This window comes from Labrus mixtus, chromosome 1 (assembly GCF_963584025.1).
Source record: "Labrus mixtus chromosome 1, fLabMix1.1, whole genome shotgun sequence".
Classification (NCBI taxonomy): Eukaryota; Metazoa; Chordata; class Actinopteri; order Labriformes; family Labridae; genus Labrus; species Labrus mixtus.
The window spans coordinates 26,224,629-26,244,583 of record NC_083612.1 but is presented as its reverse complement, the minus strand read 5'-3'; the positions used below and the strand labels follow the sequence as shown (position 1 = coordinate 26,244,583).

General features: G+C 38.9%; 2 protein-coding genes across 5 annotated transcripts in view; both read left to right on the top strand.

The window, feature by feature from the left end:
• Nucleotides 1-11,114: 11,114 nt before the first annotated feature.
• On the top strand, nt 11,115-15,746 carry LOC132975479 (uncharacterized). Of its 2 annotated transcripts, none has more exons than XM_061040046.1 (2): nt 11,115-11,584; nt 14,651-15,746. In XM_061040046.1, the coding sequence occupies exons 1-2, from the start codon at nt 11,243-11,245 to the stop codon at nt 14,984-14,986; spliced, it is 678 nt and encodes a 225-aa protein (XP_060896029.1). In that variant the 5' UTR covers nt 11,115-11,242; the 3' UTR covers nt 14,987-15,746. The 2 variants fall into 2 exon arrangements, with proteins under 2 accessions (XP_060896029.1, XP_060896018.1); XM_061040035.1 differs by lacking the exon at nt 11,115-11,584 and adding an exon at nt 13,074-13,766.
• Nucleotides 15,747-16,495: 749 nt separating this feature from the next.
• rufy2 (RUN and FYVE domain containing 2) overlaps nt 16,496-19,955 on the top strand; it is a 21,699-nt gene continuing 18,239 nt past the window's right edge. Inside the window, exons 1-2 of one of the 3 annotated variants that reach the window (XM_061039930.1) lie at nt 16,496-16,688; nt 18,422-18,688. In XM_061039930.1, the coding sequence (XP_060895913.1) occupies nt 18,613-18,688 (76 nt within the window). In that variant the 5' untranslated portion in view covers nt 16,496-16,688; nt 18,422-18,612. Of the gene's footprint in view, nt 16,689-18,418; nt 18,689-19,955 lie in introns of all 3 variants that reach the window. The other 2 variants (XM_061039921.1, XM_061039937.1) reach the window with 2 other exon arrangements.

Sequence of the window (19,955 nt, the reverse complement as noted above, 5' to 3'; positions counted from 1 at the left end):
TTTGAGTACTAATTCTGCTCCTTTCCAAAATCCACTAAAACTAACTCCACAAATGTCCACAGGTTAAAGTACAGTTGCTGTTTTTTTGTATGCCTTTCTTCTTGCTGTGAGATTCAGAGGTATAAAACAACCGATGGGATTCATCTGACACCAGTGTTGGGCACCTGAGACCTGCACTGTCTGCAGGGCATCTTTGACATGATCTGAGACCAGTGTTACATGATGGTGTCTGTATTGAGTGTCTATCTGACTGAATACTCTTTAACATGAACACAGCAAGTCAAAGTCAAGACTAGTAAAAAACCAAATCTTCCCATAAATATTATAAACATTTGAAACAGCTCTAAAGTGTGGTTTGACATGATCTATTGTCCAACAAACCAGAAACACTCACACCAAAGAGCGCAGGGGCTGAGTCGAGCAAGAATGTCACTGAAAACAAAGAAAAAGACAACTCGGACACTCCTGGTAGTACTATACTAGAAGTACTCTTCATTGAGACACAGCTGCGGCTAAACTTCAAAAACATTTTCGTAGATAAAAAGGGATCAATGTATTTGTACACTGTGCAAAACTGTTGGCTCAGTTCATCTCCATAAACCAGAACCCTTGGAATGTGTTTAGGCTTATTTGGTGCTGAAGTTGTTTTTGTAATACGACATGTAAGAGATTATTCCTGATGAGGTATCTAATATCAGTTTTATGGACAATGTAGGGACCAACATGTGACATGCAGAGGATGTTTGCTTCTGTAGAGTCCATGGTTTTTCTAATGGCTTGTGAGTGCTGTCAACACACAGGTGAGCTCAGTGTTGTGTGTGAATCTGTATCCCCACTGCACTTCCTTATTATAAACTATGATGGACTGCTCATGGGTCACATCTCTCACCTGGGTGCAGACACCATCCTGCCCCCAGTCCTGTAAAGGATTGCCCCATATTGAACCATTTCTTTCAATATCCCTTATCGGATCAATACAGGGTGTGATTTGTCTCCTATTTTCATGCAAAGTTCCCAAGATGCATACAATATGTTTGAACATGCTTGTAATGACATGAGAAATTACAACAAAAAAAAGCATTAAATCAGTCAAACTGGAAAGGGGAGTATATTGTCTCTCAACATAATCAATGTCAATTCCCTGGTAGAGGGAGAAGGTGACCTTTTAGTGTGGCCACATGAGCGTCAGACTGCCAGACAAATGTGGGCAAGTGCGTCCCAGAACACATCCGTATGTGATGGAGAGGAGACGGTGACTGAGGGATTATAACCCACCTGGCCTAAAAAAATCAGAAAGAGAAGACAGTCTGGTTAACCTGCTGCCGATGAGATATTTAGATCATATGGTGAATGGATACATACATTATTTTAGCTCAGAGTATGAACTTAACTTAAAGGTATTATTCATGCTTCTTATGTCAACACAATAATGGTGGGATAGTTGGAGGCTGAAGCTGCATCTGTCTGAAGTTACAGGCTCAGAAAAAACGCACAGACAGACTTAAAGACTAAAACTGTGTGTAAAGACATCAGAAGACATTTTAAGGTGATGATCAGATTCTGAGTAGTACAGCATTAGACGCACTACACAGGGGATCCCCCTCCAACATAACAATATGGGACTCACTGGAGCGTTGTGGTTGTTTGGCAGCTGAGACTCATTTCATTTTGTGTTTTTTTGTGTTTGAGCCCAAACTATGATCTCGGTTTTATGTCAACCACCTAAATTCTTTCCCATTTTGTAAGTCCCTCACCACTGTCTCCTCCATAAGACAAGCCTTGAATAGAGAGTTGAATTTTCCTGAAGTAATACTTGTGTTGTTATTAGTGTTAATGCTTGTTGGTGCTTATTGAAAGAGCCATGCTGTGTATTGTTCATCCCACAAGACAATTGTTTCCTTATGAGACTGAACACTTTGAGAAAGACTGTGTTCAGTGTTTTTCATCCACATTAAAGCAAAAGAACAAAAAGATGTTTAAAATTCAAAAGACAGGTCCATCATTATTGTGATTTGACAGCTGTGTGACTGTGGTTGTGTTACTTTATGTGTGTTTGTGGATGAAGATGCCTCCAGTTGGTCAGCTGGGAGTGTGTTTGTAGTGTTTGTATATGCACGTGAAACAGCTTTATTCTGTGAAATCAACAGAAAATCATTTGCGGTCGAGGAATGATCCACAAAAAGAAGGGACTGATTTGTGGGTTAACTTAAGGGTTTGTTTTCCCAATTAAAAAAGTTACTAAAACAATTTGCTTTATAAAAAGTTGATCAGTCATTTACTGTTCCTTTATATAGTTGTACATTTGAGAAGTTGTTGGAGTGATATATGAATTCATAGAAGAAAAGTGAGTAAAGGGAAGGGATATATTTGACTTCTACTTATTCCTTTTCAGACACTGTTAAATTTATTTTGTTTGTTTTTCATCAAATTTAAATTTTTGCTTTGAAATAAAATCATTAATTTGTTCATTTATCTATTGTGTACAGCCTTTATAACACATATGGGTTTTCCAGGTTGTGAAACTCTCTTATGTTTAGCTGGCTTTTTAAGTAATATGACTCATTATGCTGCAGAGCTTCTGATCATAATCCACATACTTTAGTTGATTTTAAAAATGTATGAGCTCCTTATGGTGCTTTAGCAAAAAAGTGATACCAACCAATCACATGTTCTCTTCAGCTTATTGAGATATTCTCTTGGAAACCTGCTCCTTTGATAATTAAAATAGTGCTGCACTGATTTAATGATTGACGCCGTGTTTGTTATGCTAGCTAATGTAGCATTGAGCCGTTAGCTTCACCCAGAGATGAGCAGCGGACTAGTTATAATGTTTAGGTGCAGTCTTCAGATTCAACGAACACTGGCCCTAGTGACATCATTTGAGGCAGCATTGGTTGTCCCCAATACATGTAACTAGACATTGGCTTGTAAAATTATGTTTCACCTTATAGATCAACTTATTGGGAACTCAGAAAAACTAGAAACATCTCTTGGGATGGAAATCCTGATTGAGGAGTTTTCATAATTAAGGTGCTCTTGTTCAGTTTGACGTTCCAACAAAAAGTTTATGTTAACCCTTGTTTCTAACCTGATCTCACTTCATGCCAATGTCTCCATATTGACCAATGCCTCTCCAGGATTCTGAAACTTCGGCTTTCCTCGTCTCTGTCTTGAGCAGATGTGAAGCTATGTTGCTTGACAGATGATGATTATGAACAGGAGATATTTCTTCTGGGTTCGATATTGTGCAACAACAATTGAATGATATAGGACATTCAGCACACACAGCATTACTGACCACAGTATCTACTGCAACGTCTGGTTAACCAAGACATCTCTGCACATTCTGTATGTGAGCATGCAAACTCTAGTTGTGTTGCATAGTTTTTTTTTGAGCTGTAAACTTAAAGCCTCAGACCACTTTTCAACTATTTTTTCTCTTGATGTCGTGTGTCTTGTTACTTTCTCTTTAATTACATCAGTCTTAAAAAATGATCTCTTTTTCTGGTACTTTCACCAGCTTCTTTTTCTTTCCTCTTCCTCTGTCTATCTAGCAGCGATTGTGGAATTTTGTGCAGTTGAACAGTCCTGACAACTGTGTAGACATCTATCCTCCCTCCCTCAAACTATAGATATATAAGTCTTTAGTTATGGTTAGAAGAGAGTTATGTAGATAATTTATGCTCCACAGGGTCAAGAAAGGAATTTTTGTCTGTGTGTATCTGCTGGTATCTTATTGGTTTGACTTCCCTAAAACCCCAGAAGGTCCTAGACACACATGTTAAAACATTCAAACCACATACACACAGACCAAAGTAAACACACACCAGACAAGGCCAGTTATGCTCATTTAAGTTTTGGTCATCATTTGAGTTTACTTTATTTTCCCGTTATTCTTTAAACAGCAGGTCGCAGTGTGTGTGAACAGACATCTGCATCTATTCTGAGTTCATCTCCATGATCAAAAAAGAAACACCCCTTGTTTTGTCTCTTACAGTGAGAGCTGTGCTCATCACAGATTTCTGGTGGTTTAACTCCTACATTATTTTAAATTGTTGTTTAAAACATTAATGAAAAAATAACTCATATTTTAGGTTATAACTCAGGTCAAGGATTCAACATTATACTATTTGGAGTATTAGGATGAGAAGTATCAAAAGAAAGAGTATTTATATATTTGTACAATCAATGCATCAAATCACTTTGTGGCTTTATCACTTTGTTAAATGGTCCTGAAAATCAAGCTGGACCTATAGGTCCACTGACATATACTGGGTTATGAATTGTTACAAGAGAGTTACATTTAATAAGAATATTGTATGTTTGATTGCGAAAAGAAACTAACTTATTAGAAAAAGTATGTTTAAAAAAGGACTGTACTGTACGAGTTTCAGTAGTTTACATCCTTCATCAAATAGTTAAGGTTTTTCTTTTAATATCTGCTCCAAAATCTGACCCCTTTATCTTTATAAAGAGGAAGTGTTTTCACTTATCTTCAAGACCCAAGGTTTGATTTCTGATTATTCATGCAAGCAGTGATGGAGTTTCTTATTTATCCCAATTATTGTCATAATGCTGCACTAATCTATTATTCATTTTTACTTTAGAAGCACTGAGATCGGAGGATCAACAGCACACATGGATTTTGTTTTGCAGCAGGTTCTCCCTTTAACTGGATCATCACCAATTTGCCCCACCCACCCTGCTGCTGGAAACTATGGGGCCTGTTCCACTCCTCGATGGAATTCCTGTGTTAATGTATGAATCATGACACTTTGACTCTGTGCTCCCCTTTCTTCCTCTCCCTCTCCGTCTCCCTCTCATTCATATCATTCTCCCTATTTCTCTCTGTAACGGTTTAACCCTGTTCAGATGTCTTTCCATTGGGACTTCCTCTGAAGTGCTGATGGGTCACACGCATGACGACCAGGTTAATAAGCAGGCAGGTTTAGGAGGTGGGCATGAGCGGTCAAGGTCAAAGGTCAAGATAACAGGGAAATCCCAGAGCTCAGTGCAGGGACACTCCTCCTGTGGGATGATTATTTCAGAAACGTACTTTGATCTGCTACTTATCCACACAAACATCTTCTTCGACACAGGTGATAAAGGAGCGTTGAGACATCTTGTCACTGCTTTATCCTCTGTACTTTTAGCCGTTTGACTGTTTGGCCTGCTGGCGATGATTTACTTGCATGCTGAACGTCCCTGTTTAATGTAAAAATAATAATATGAACTGAATGTATAAAATAGCTACCAAGCATAAGCCACTCTCAAATCCCATTCTTTGTTGCTCATAATAATGTCCAGAAGCATTCAGTTCTGCAGAAATTAAAGAAAATAAACAATGAGGGGTTTCTGTATCAATTGCATCATCGCAACATGGTGGTTTAGAACAACTCAATAAAAGACTTGTGCTGCATCTAGTAAGTTATTGACTCAATGCTGTGATACAAGTAAAAGCTTCTTTTTTTAACAAAAGAACCCATAACTGTTAAAAGATATCGGGGGTTAAAATACAGCACTGATTTCTTATAAATAAGTCACTATTGTCCCTGGGGTAAGTTCCCGCAGTGGAATTATAGCTAATATGTATAAATCACAGACTATTATAGATACACATAAAATAAAGACATCGATTTTTTTCTTTTGTGATAGTTTGTTGACTTCTAATTTTATCATATCGTGTTTGATACGTGTGACACTTTCTCTTAAAACATGTCGGAAAGAAAACATACATGTCTGTCTGTCATCGATGTACAAATGTTTTAAGTTAACAGTTTTTGGTTTATTATCAAAGAAAAAAAACTATGATGTTTTATCACAGCTGTGTAGTTCTGTTGTCAGTCTGCTTCGTCGTGAAGTGAACGCTGACTTCGACATCAAACGAGCCACAAACATGACTCAAAAATAAGGAAAAATCTGACATTGACCTGACCTTTAAAATCCTGTCACGCCAAGGTGGTGTCTTCCTCGCTGAAAACCACAGTCAGGACTGTAAATACCCGACTGTTAACTGGTTGATCACAATGTTAAAAAAATGATGAATGAGGTAGGATGTCTCCATGTCATCAGTGAGAGGCACCCAAGGTAATGTCAGGTCCAACCAGTGCATATGTGACAACAGCAAAAAAAGATATCACAACGATAAGCAAGCTAAACGCTGCAAAATACCTACAGATGAGATCAAAATACGTTTGTTTGTACTCTGTGAAAGAAAGGCCACAGAATAGTCTCTTTCATTTTCAAATGGAAATCTTGAATAAGTCAAATCTTTCTGTAGGTTCAAGTAAATACCCCCAACACAAAGACACACAGAACACCACACACTTTGACCCTGTTGGGGGAAACAGCACAGTAAAAATGCCGATGGCTCTTCAGCAGGTACATGGCACCTCATCCTGCTCTTTGATAAGCACAGACACTTCCCTTTAACATGGGACTGACAAACACACACACACACACACACACACACACACACACACACACACACACACACACACACACACACACACACACACACACACACACACACACAAACACACACACACAAACACACACACACACACACACACACACACACACACACACACACACACACACACACACACACACACACAAAGGGAATACACTCAAGAATAATTTCTCCGACTCTTAAAGCAAAATTTTATTTTTTTGAAGTAAGACAAACAGCAACAATCTGCTAAATGTATGTTGCCAGAAACTACCAACTTATCAACAGATGCTAACTGTGATGCACGTTTTATTGTTTGCTGATGAAAAGGGATCAAGGTGAACAGATTATCCTATCAACTTGTTACGATTTTTCACTTTGTATTGCAAAATTTAACTCAAAACTAGTTTTGTGGATGCATGTGAGCAGACTTCTCGGCCATTCGAAATGTATGCAGGAGGTATGACAAGGGAGAAAGAGATTTAAAGATGAGAGAGGGAAATCAACACAATAAACACATGCAGAACAAGAGCGAGGTGCTGATCAAGACACAAGAAAGGAAGAAAAAGAAAATCTCACACATGCCTTAAATGGTACAAATGAGCCACAGCAGCTCTTTAGCATGTGTCTGTCAAAAGGAACAGGATGTGTTTGTGCCTGTGAATCAGAGTTTACAGGATGAGGAGCCTTGTCATGTATCTACTGTGAGAGTGTTCCCAAGTCTCTGAACTCTTTCAAGATGTCCCCGCATCATCTTCATCATATCTGTTTGGTATTTTAGATGTCAGTGTGCAAACAAGCAACTTCATCATTATGGAACAGGTTTTTCTTTTGGAGAGTGATATGTTGTGGGTTAAAGTGAGAGATCCCACAACAAAAACAGTGCAATATGCATTTAGAGTTAGAAAACCCGGCGTCAGGGAACATAGGGCAAATGACACAAAGGACATGAGAGCTCTCTTTTTTTTTTATATCACTGTGGGGCATGTTTGTGAAAAAAAGTCACGTTTCCATTGCAGGAATTCACTTTGACAAAAAATAATGGGTATCTAGAAGTGAATGCATCATTCCTGTGGTTTCTGACTGATGTTCTTCCCTCTAGGCAGCCGTTGGTTTTCACCCATGTGCTCTCTTAAAATCAACTTGAAGATATCCCAAACCTACTTGGAACGTGCAATGCTTCACATCACCAGTTTTGTCCAGTTTATCACTCGTCTTTCTTTATCTGTTAACCCCACATTACCATGACCTGGCGATGCAGCTGCAAGCAGGGCTGTTACTTTTCTCTGCTAGCTTATTTAAGGACACTAAAAAAGGGGGGAGTGTACTGTCAAATAAAAAACGGATTATTTTTTAGATTAACAAAATGAAAAAGAATCAGGTTTGTTTTTGTTTCTCCTTCAGTGTTTGACTTCAAGGCTCATGCAATGCCTTTCCACAGATTTGAGACGTCTGAGCTTCCAAGAATGCTTCGAGTTTTTAAAAAATAGTCTCTTCTGACTACTGCAATTCTATGTAAACAGAATGATAATAACATAAAATAATGTCATATTTAAAGTAAAGGTTTTCATCTATATAACTATCTTCAGATCACTACTGAGGAAAAATTAGTTGCTGCAGGTATTCAAACTTTTGATTGCTTTCATAAAGCATGCAGTTAAGCAAAAACGTATTGTGACGACTGCGTGTTCTTTATGTGCAGCACAAAGTGACCCAAGATTTCTAGCCCATGTTGCCAGTATGTGTGTGTGTGTGTGTGTGTGTGTGTGTGTGTGTGTGTGTGTGTGTGTGTGTGTGCTGATGCTTGTGTGTTGGTGTGTTTATTAGGAGGTTAGTTACAGGATCATCTCCTAACGTCAATGAGGTGTGAACCCCAGACTTCTCACGCCCCACTTCACCCCACCTATACACCCGCCCAGGTGTCAAAGCCCCCACTGAGGTGACACTTATCACTGGTCTGGGAAAGAGCCACTCTGCAACAACACACACACACACACACACACACACACACACACACACACACACACACACACACACACACACACACACACACACACTATCGGAGGATGTCTCCGGTTGGAAAATGTCTCTCCACCTCACCAGATATTAAAGTCTATAGATTATCGGTCTAGACCAGAGGGATTTAATGTCTGTCTCCATGGTGACAACCAGAACATGCTCTTTTAAAGTGGCCGTGATCAGACAAACCTCTGTTTACTACATCACTGGCTCACTAGCTTGCTCAGCATGTTTCAAACTAACACACACACACACACACGCACACACGCACACACGCACGCACGCACACACACACACACACACACACACACACACACACACACACACACACACACACACACACGTATCTTTAACTACCTGCCTTGTGACTGTTTTAAGCTGTGTATCTCATTTTGTTCTCCCTCCACCTTTCCTCTAAAGATAAATGCATCACTCACACAAAAGAGGATGGGTGTGTGTGTGTGTGTGTGTGTGTGTGTGTGTGTGTGTGTGTGTGTGTGTGTGTGTGTGTGTGTATTTGTGTGTTGAGTCAGGGGAAGCTAACATAGCAGACGGACAAACGCATCAGCATCAAGAACCACCAAATTTCAATCAGTTTTCAAATCTTCAGTCAATTTCATGGTTTATGTGTCATAACTCAAAAGGAACAATTTGAAGAGGGTCCATCCAAGAGGGTGTATTAGATGTGTGCTGCTGGCAGATTCTTTTTTAAATTACTTGTTTAACCGTTTTTTTTGCCTTTACTGATTAGACATCCCCGGCGCTTGTCGAACCTGCGACCTCTGTAGGGCGCCCGCTCTGTCAACAATGTGTGCAAACCAGGGTCTTCATTCAAGATGTTTACTTATTGTTTTGGTGTGCGGGATGAGACCCTGTGGCTCAGTTTGTATTAGAACAACAACAAAATATGCACACAATAAATTCTCATGGTATGTCAAAGCTTGTTGTTTTGGACTTGTTTTCCAGCCCTCTTGACAACAAGTTGCATTCTGAGTCATCTTATTGGGTGAAGTGGTATTTTTCAAATAGACATCACACTCACACTCAGTTATTACACGACATTTGGGTGAGTGTTTTTTTTTTTTATATGTCCTGCAAACATCTTGAATCTATTCCAGACAAACAATGGCTTTAAAAAATGGCCTTTTGCAAACTGCTTTTTTAATATTCACAATATGTTTCCAGTGACCTAACACTCAGAAATCAGCATCTGTCATTTGGTGACACTTTCAAACTGCTTTTGTGACATGTCAAAGTCTCTTGGTTATGGAGAAAGACAAAGACTCCGCTGCTCTCTTGTGGTGTGGGAATATAAAATGGGGAAAAGCAAATGTTTTTAATCCCCTCCATTCTTGTGCTTTTCTATTATTTGTGTGTGTCAAATTTGATTGTAGACTTTAATACAGACTAAACTGGGAACCTTCTCCATCACAGATTTTAGTATGACATATGTGAGTAGTCAAGTCACTTGTACAGTAGTTGTCAGTGACACTGGGTGTGCCATCCTTATGATATCCCTATGATAATAGCTGATGTCCTCCTAAATGTTGTCATCCTCTGTGCTGTCCCTGTAATCTGTGTTTGAGGGAGGTGACACTCAGACTGCCTCCAGCGGAGACCATGTTTGATCAGTCACTCCTCACCATCAAGGCCTTCACATGTAAATTTAACTCGATGCAGCGATGTAAGTACTCATCACACTTGACTGGAGTCTTCATGTGGTTACCATTTAAAAACAATTCAAATAGCCTTCATTTGAATTCTGGCCTTTGATAATCACTCCAACCACAAGATCCAATCCTGCAGCGTAAAAGGTTGCAGGATTAGGACTCAAACTCATTTAATGACATTATTTAAAATACATGTTGAAAAGGAAACCCTTGCACAAAAAGCCCAAAAATAAATCTTGAAAAAAAAGAAAAGGAAACCCTTGAGCAGCATACATATTTAATAAACCATACACTTAAATCTTATACAATTATGAACAATTTAATGTTTAAAGTTATTCTTAATGTGTCCAAAGTACATTTTAAAAGCCATCCATCGCCTGATTACAGTTATGTTAATTATGAAGGTGTACCATAAGCATCACTTTTGCTGTGTAAACCACTACTTTGTTTCAGTGCTTGGATAGCACACTTACAAACTAAAGTAGAGGGGAAAGAGAATAGGCTACTCATCCCATGACATAATGACAGTAACAAACCACACTAAGCCACATAGGCTACATCATTTCCAGTTCATTTCCAGTGTCTAGTAGAGGTTTTTTTAAATTACTTAGGACTCAAATGTATTTTGTGTCCATAAAATTCCCCATAAACCCAGGGATTGTGTTTTGTTGAACATCTTCTCAACCTAGCGTTGCCAAAACTATGAAAAACTCCGAAGTAGAGGTGAACAAAATAGAGCAAATACGCCATCTTGTGTCTGCAGGCAGGTAACACAGTACACTGGCTAAAAGTCAATGTGGGAGGAACTGAGCTCTTGTAAATGTACTGCAATCATAGCTCTTTACATATTTAGGGATATAGGGGTTTGAAGCTACACCTTTATGGGGCAACGCATTTTGTTATAGGATATTTTGAAGGTAAAAAAAAAAATGTCAGCAATAGATGAAAAAAAAAAACTAAAAATCTTTTATTTTGAATTAATGGGCCTTTGTACTTCCTTCTGCCAGCCGTAGCCTAACGACGGCGAAGACGAAGACGAACCTCGGTCGTCCCCCTGCTGACGACAGGACTTCGCGGCGAAGTAAACACACATGAAACAAAAATGAACACTATGGAAAAGAAGCTAGCGGACTTGATACGTGACCACCCGAATCTGTACGACCAGTCACGGCGAGACTACAAAGACAACCACAAGGGCCATTTCTCATGGAAAGAAATAGCCGGCAGCATGGGGAAGTCGGAGGAAGAGGTGAAGCTGAAATGGAAAAACTTACGCGACAAGTTCTGCAAAGCGAAGAAGCGAATGGTGAAGAGAAGTTTTCCTCCCCTGACAGGCGAAGAGAACCCAGTGGAGAGGCCTGCTCCAGCACTTTACCACCAGTTAGCCTGGCTCAGCGCCTATGTCAAACCCAGAGGTGGAGCAGGTATGGGGGAGACCGACGAGGTTTGTTGCCCATCTGTCACTTATTTAAAAATGTCATCATTACAGTAACCTATTGTTAGAATGAAAGCTTCGAAGGTATTGTATTTAATCTTGTTTGTGGGCTTCTATCCGCTGTTATGGTTTATGACACCTTTGACAAAAACAGCAACATACAATAGGCTACATTTATTTCTTTAATGCTAACTATTATCTATATTTTATGCTTTAGGCATCGAAACATCCACAGCAAGGTGCATCTTCACTCACACCTATAACACAGAATATCCGGGTATTTTCACAATAAAAGCTTTTTGGTTGAACATGATAGATAGATAGATAGATAGATAGATACTGTATTGATCCAGAGGGAAATTTAAAGCATCCAGTAGCAGGTTACAAGACGTACATGACATGAAACATTTGTTACAAATTAAGCCGCAAAACCGACCCCCCCCCCCCCCCCCCCCCCCATACATATACCCGAAAAAAAGATTTAAAGAATACCCCTAGATGAAACAAACTTAAACTGTGCAATTAAAAAATAGATTTATACAAGAAATGTACATAACCCGTGCAGGGATAAAAAAATATATGTGTAATTTAAAGCAAGAACCTATAAACAGTTGAGGGAAAAAATCTGTAATTAGACCTGATGGTGAACACGATATATGAGGCAAACAGCACAACATAGTATGTATAGGCCTCTTGCTTTTGAACCAGTGTAATACCTTACATCACACATCATGCATATAGTAGGTTCTTTTTTCTAGATCATTTCTGAAACTTGGAGAAGATCAAAACTTTGGTCTGTCAGTGTTTTACGCTTAATCTTGATTCCTTTAAGCTCAGCAGCAATGTATGTTCTTCTTTCTATTTTTTTAATTAGTGTGCTATTTTGCCCAGTTGGCCCCAAGGTTGGAAATTGAGTTTAAGTAAGAGTCTGAGCACTAAGTGGGAAGTAGCCCCACAAGAGGGTAAAAAAAAGACAGATTTCAATCCACACATAAGTGAGAAATTGTGTCTGTGAAGTATGATCGATTATAACTAGGTGGAATTGTTGTAATTGTCTAAGTGTTAGAGAGGAAAAGCCCTGAAAATGCATATCTATGGAGATTATTTTTGTGTATCTTGCTTCCTCCCATTTGGAGCGGAGGCAATGAAGAAGTGAGTTGAGGGGTTTGTCTGACTGTAGAGGCACAGAGGCATTTCTGGCTATTCAAGGAGTCGGCCTATAGGCTACTGTGGACACCTCCTCTGTTTGCCTGAGTTTTGATGGAGAGATGTCTGACAGGGTTTTTATGTGTGCTGCAGAGTTAGGCCATAATGAGAAAGCTCCTCTCAGGTGTAGGACTATTTTCTATGAGCATTTCAGATCTCCCAGGGGAGGATGGGGTGATGTTCATCAGGGAGGTAGCCTAAAGTTGCCTGATGATGAAGGGGTCCTTTTTTGGACATTGATATGTTTTACTCTATGTGAAGCAAAAAGGATCACTAGGGAGACTGGAAAGACTGACACAAGCCCAAACTAGTGAGTCTCTGTTATAGACAAGAAAGGGATCACTCTGAGTCGAAACTGTAAATAGCCCATGTGACACTGTGAAGATAATAATATCCAGTAGGTGACGCCAGTGAAACAACTAGGCTACTGATGCCAGCCGTCATTAAACTCCTTAGAAGAAGAAGTGTGCTTTATTGTCTTTCTGCTGTTGTAGTGATGGAAAATAGCGACGCTTTATCGGTTTTGAACGGAGCGTTTCACTTTAAAATACTTCCCGACGGCACAGTTGACAAGTCTAAAGTCATATGCATTTTGTGTCAAACGGAATTAAAATATCACCGAAGTACTACCAGTTTGAGGTACCATCTACGAGCAAAGCATACAAGTGCAGCGAGTCATGTGGTAGGACAGCCGCTGTACCAGAGCTGGCAGGGCCGCTGCGCACCTGTGGATGACGTCAAACAGGACAGGTTAACTACGGCGCTTGCTAAGTGGGTGGCAACTGACTGCAGGCCAGTTGACATTGTGGAAGACTCTGGTCTACGGGACGTCCTCAGGTTGGCTAGTTGTGACCAGTTATATGCTCTACCGTCGCAGGGGACAGTCGTTTCACGCATACAGGACCTGTATGACACCGAGAAAAATAAACTGGAAGTCATGAAAAGTGCGAGTGCTGTCGCGTTAGTCGGAGATAAGTGGACGCCAGTGAGTCATTTGTTTCATGCACTCCTGCATGTTTCTACATGTTTCTTCATGTGTAACAGCATTATCTTCCCAAAACAAAAATCACTGTGTTTGAGCGAGATATAAAAAAAATTAAAAAGTCAAGATAATAAAGTCCATTCGTTGCATTCATTTTATTACAAACTCAAAGCTCCTGTGAGGAGTTTCAGGCTGGTCAATTCATTTTCCTTGGCAAACACTTTTGAAAGGTATCAAGCTTTTATTTCTTTATTTGTATTAGAAAAAAAACAATACTTACACATTTAAAGGACAAAGTCAGCAAAGAGATTGAAGCTACTGTTTCGTCCACAGGGTTTATAAAGCTGACATTTCCTCTCTGGAGCTTATTATGAAAACTGTTTTCAAGTGTAAAATAAAGGAATTCTAATCATGCAATTAAAATACAATTATTAACTATTGAAATTCATTTATATTGTTGTTTTTTTTTCAATTGTCTTGATTGTTTTATGTTGTGTCTTATTAACTTTAACATAATTTGCATATTGTAGTTTCTCAGTAAGTTGCATTACAATATACAAAATGTTATATTTGACAGTAATAATTTATTTAGGCCTACTTGCCAATTGTTCATAAAGGGTCTGCCTTAACGTAGTACAAAACAATACAACATTTTATTTAAAAAAAAACAACATTTGTATTTAACATTTGTACAACAATTCTTTAAATCATTAAACGTTCAAGAAGATATAAACCCAGTCAGACCTGTCCATTTGTTTTCATCCTATTTGTTAAAGTATGAGAGGCTTTCATGTGTTTGTCTGTGATTTCCAAAGAACTGTAAGATTATTATTATTATGAGTGCTGTGCTGACCCTTAGTTTGACATGCTGCTCTTGTGCCAAACAGGGAGCTGGGAGTGGTGACGACCAGGAGAAGGAGTTAGAAGTTAAAGATGAGAAGGAGCAGCACGGCCCTCTACCTGTGGTTAGTACAAGCTTTTCCCTGACAGAGCCTTGTCAGAACAGCGACCAGGAGATGGGAGTCTCTCTTAACCGTAAAAGACGAGCCACCACAGAAACCACAGAGACAAATTCTGCAGAGGCCCTCGCCAGCCTCAAAGATGAAGACGAACTGTTTCTGCTTAGCCTTCTGCCCTCACTAAAGAGGCTCACCATAAAAAAAAGAATGGAGGTGCGGATGAAATTCCAGCAAATTCTTTATGCTGCAGAGTTTGAGGACTAAACATTTAAGTTAAATCAATATGATGTATAAGTGTTAGAAGGGCTTATCACTGTATATAATCAACTTTAAAAACGTGTCAATAGAATTTCTTTACCATTGTAAAATGATTAAATGTCTTTGTGAAACACAAGTGTTGTTGAAATATATCAATATGTAGATCTCCATAATTCATTGTTGGCGAAGTTGTATAAAGAGATTCATCTTTTGGTGTGAAAACAGAGAAAACTGCCTCGTCTTCAGGAGGTGATGAAGTCACTGTTAGTATCTACAGTAACTTTCAAGCTGTCGATTATTAAAGTAAACGTGCAGTAAAATCCGATGAATTTCAATACAACAGCTGCTGCTTACATCAATTTGTTGAACCATGTGCTTTCATCTGGAGAATCTTGTGCATGTGTTCCTGTTGACTTTGGTATTCAGATATCAGAAAGTTGTTTTATGGTTGGCTAATGTTTGCATTGGTAAGTTGTCTTTTACATTAACAGAACAAAAGTATTAAAGCCACAATTACTTATTGTGCTGCTGAACAAACTGTATAGCCTTCGTCCAGCACTTACAACAATGTGAGAAGTGGGGATTGTCAAATTCCGTAAAGTAAATCCACAAGAAATGTTGGTCTAATCAACACTGCCTGCTTATTATTCCTCACCCTCTGTGTAGAGTTCACCGTGCTCACTGACTGTATACACGTGTCTTCATCTTTCAGAAAAGTCTTATTTTTACAATATGTTTGACAAATAAATATTTATAGCTCCTGTAATACAGTTTTCACTTCCTATCTGTAGATTTCTTTTTAATCCTTTTCTTTTCAGAGGTAAGAGGAGCTGATGCTCATCCAGATGTGCTCAGGGGGTTTCATTGCTGCTTAACCTGTTAGTATTTCAGCCAAAGAACCAAACTTGTTTGTTCATTGTGGTGTAGTATAAACTTGAATGTTATTCAAAATGTAGTATGTTAAATATGGCATGGTTCAACGTTTCATCCTTTGTGTTAACTTTTAGCTAAACACATTTTTTTTTTCCTTAGAGTGCTTTCAAGCTGCAGTGATACTATTTCATTGTCTTAGCTGCAGTGTAATTTATATCACACACAAATACCTCCCTCACCATTCAGTTCACATGCTGGCAACAACCAGCTTGACCCTTGTGTGTGTTTTCTTTAATATCCTCATGTATCTCATTCATATAAACAGTAAAGGTTGTGGGTTGGGTTGTATGTGTAAGTTTGTGTGAGTGCTCGCCCTGGCATCACACTCTGCTCCCTTCACCCATCTCTCCCTCTCTCCTCTCCTTCTCCTCCTCCCTCCCTTCTTTTTGCTGTGTAACTCCCAAACCCCTCCCCCTCACTCTGGCTCTTTGCTCTGTCATTGGGTTTTGTGTGGGGTGATGGTTGTGGTTTCTGCCGGTGATGTCTCCAGAGCGTGTAGCAGCTTACTGCTTCAGAACTACAGAGGCTTATTTTCATTCACAGCCTTGCAGCACCTCTAGATGACATCCAATGATAGATAGATAGATAGATAGATCATTTGGCAAGAATATGTGAAAGGGGTTCCTCTGAAGCTTGGACTGTACATATTTGCAGGAAGTAGATCATGTCCATCTTGAACTCTTTCCACCAAGTCATTGCCTCAGACTCTGCCGGACCAGACTACTGAGTGCTGACATGCGGCAAAAATAAGGATCTGTGCTTGCTACTGCCTGAGGTGAGATGCAAACAACATACTGTTCATGTTCAAAAGGGTTGATTGTGTTTACAATAATAGTTTGTGAAATTTCATCCCTACTGTTTGTAGTACTACCTGTGAAGATTATAAAAAAGATGACTTAATTATGGTACTTACTTTTTAAATCCACCACGTATTTCCATGTTAAATGACTGAATAAGAATCTATAACATAGCATCACATGGATCAAATGCTGCAGGATGAAAGGATGGATACTATGATGAACAGCATCACACTCCTATTGGTAGGCACAGGCTCCGGTGAAGACTATCGATTGGTTCCTGCAGTTGTCTGTTGTGCTGAAGGGTGTGTACCAACAGTGATGAATACAGTCATATGGTACAAACATACCACCCTGGAAGTGGTGCTTCCTGGTGTGTTTGTTTAGGTGTGGTTCAGAAGGGATAGGAGTAGAGAAATGAGACAGAAAAAACAAGAAAGGTGTGTAAATAAAAAGGAAAATTCTGCGCAGATAAACCTAAAAAAGAGTCTTGTTCATGCTTATATTGGATGTTAAATTAGGCTGTATGTAGCCACATACAACTCCATATATTTTGCAATTGTCTCCTTTTCTCTTGCAGCAAGATAAAAAATATAGCATCACTCTTAGATTCAAACGTTCAGAGCACAATTCAATGTAAAGTAATAGACACACAGGCAATACAATATGAATATGAATACATTCAATCCAAACATGAAGAGAAACAATCGTGTACTTTTTGAGATACTCTTGAGATCGCAAATAGATTGGAGAGAAAAAAAGATGGTAAAGAACAGTGTGTATAAAAGCATATAGTTTAAGTGCATTTGAAGCATGCACTGTCATGTCAACAGAGATAGAAACAAGAATAGAATATAGAGAGATAACATGCAGGCAGAAGCAGCCTGGCTCACAAATGATTTGCTGCTTTTGCTGAGAAGCAGCCATTCAGAGAATTAACACAGCCAGTAAATGGCTAAGGAGTTTACAGATCTGCAAGGAACCGGTCATATGATCCTGGTCAGCTCTGAGCTATTAGAGAGAGAGGGAACGAGAGAGACAAACAGAGGAAGAGAAGCCTGACAAAAAGACTAATGCCACTGATCCATGTAATGCAGTTTACTGTAGCCTCCGAGCTGCTACAGTTTCTTTCTAAGTGTGAGGTAATGGATCAAACATTGTTTAGTTGGAGTGGCTGAAGGCTTTTAATGTAATACTATGATGAGGTGGAGGCCTAGTGGATGCATTCCTTATGAGCTCATGCTACAAAGAAAAGGTAGGAAAAATCTCTATTTGGTTTTAAAAAGAAACATTTACTTGTGACTAATCTCCCTTTTTTTGTTCACATGAAATTGAAGATTTATTATATTTAAAGTAAGGAAGAACATCTTACATAATTCATGACAGTAATGGTCTGGTACTGTTCTGTATGGGTGAGTGGTGTTTTACTGCTCTGCAACAGAGATTGCATTCAGGAACTGATCTTTGAGTTGATGTTAGATAAGAAGATTTCTGGGCAATATTCATTATTAGAATCGAGAGTTATTTAATTTCATTGTACCAGGACCTGCCTTACAAAGTAAGAAGTGAGTTAACAGCAATTTTTGCAAACATCCAGTGATCGAGTGGGCTGTTCAGTTCAAAACATTTTACACAATTAGGATGTCAGGTCCTATATAGTTATTCTTTCACATTTTTACCAGAAGCTTTTGCTGTCCCTGTGTCTCAGCAGTCCAGTCTGCACTGTCATCAAAGCTGACCTAACTGAAGGGATGATCCACTTCCACCAGGGAATCTGAGAAACTTGACTGTGTGGCTCCAGCTCAACAGAAACCAGACGACAGCGAGCCTCTTCAGGACTCAAGGATCTGCTTGACTTACTCATTGTAACAGGGCAGTGGACAGAGGAGAGTCCCACTCACCATGTACTCCCCTCAGAGTCTCCACCGCTGGGGCATCACTCACAGCGAGAGTATGGAGCGACTAGCCTACAGCCAAGGTACCTTTTTGATTGAATGATCTTATTATAGGATGACAAATCCTATCAACTCCCTACCTCATCCCATACATGACCTAAAACAGCCTCAATCAAAAAGTTGATTACATCATTTCACTATAAAACTGGATTAATGTTTAAGTTAATAAAAGAACACTTATTATTTGATGAAGCTTTAATTAACCCATCAAACTGAAATAGCTTTAGTTAATAATCAATTAGGGGAGTGAAGGGACCTACAGTATATAATCAAACTTATCATAATCCAGGACTTCAATATTTGCTCTGAAGCATTCAAGTGTTGAAAAACGTTTTGAAATATGACTGTTCATAATGTTAAACCATTTTAATAGAGTTGAACCGATTAGTCTATTTGTCACAATGTCACAAATCCATTGGTTCCAGCTTTGACAAAGTTGAATATTCACAGATTCATCGTTCATTGATAGTACACGGAGCATCTGTGGGTTTTAGAATGATGGTTTGCTCAAACAAGCATTTATAGACATTACCTTACATACAATTTTAATACATTTTCCAAACAAGAAATATAGGAAATGATCAAGAGTATTATTGATAATCTAAAAAAAAAACACGATGCAGCCATACTTCATGTATCAGGGTTGTGTTATGTGAAAACTTTATTTAGTTTTCCAAAGCCAGTTCAGTTCTTCATGTATGTGTTTTTCCTCTTTACTAAAGCTTTCTGTATTCCCTCTGTCATTTATTCCTCTACTGGGGAAACATAATTCATTCAAAACACGGCATTAGGAAGGATTTTGAAAATACTGAGCTCATGAATCCAAAGTCTACAAGCTAACAGCACAGATCAGCTGTCTCTTTTAGAGCTAGACATTTTAGGAAATCCATACAGAGTAAAAATCAGAGAGTGCTGTAGCTTTGCTGAAATTAATTTTAAGATGAAATCATGGCTCAAAACAACTCAATCATGTCCTCATCACACATAAACACATGACGTTTCATGAACTCTGTTTGATAATGTTGTAGTGTATGGATATGTTATTATGGTATTGTTGATGTCTTGTTTTGGAGATATAGGTGTAGTAGCTGTTTTTTTTAGTGATGTATTTAAAGTGAAGTGCTCTTAGACTATTAATGTTTTAATATAATTTGTGAAATTCACTGTGGATTAATTTAATTCCATTGTTCAGTGGTTGTGTATTGTTGTGTAGATGTTGTTAGTGTAGCCTATCTATTGTTTCTTAACAGAGACGTTGTCTCTGTCTCCTGCCCAGGAAGTGCAGATGTC

Coding starts and splice junctions, on each gene's coding strand:
- LOC132975479 (XM_061040035.1), top strand. CDS start 13,212: ATGCCAGCCGTCATTAAACTCCTTAGAAGAAGAAGTGTGCTTTATTGT. Junction 13,767..14,650: donor TCGGAGATAAGTGGACGCCA/GTGAGTCATTTG, acceptor TGTGCCAAACAG/GGAGCTGGGAGTGGTGACGA.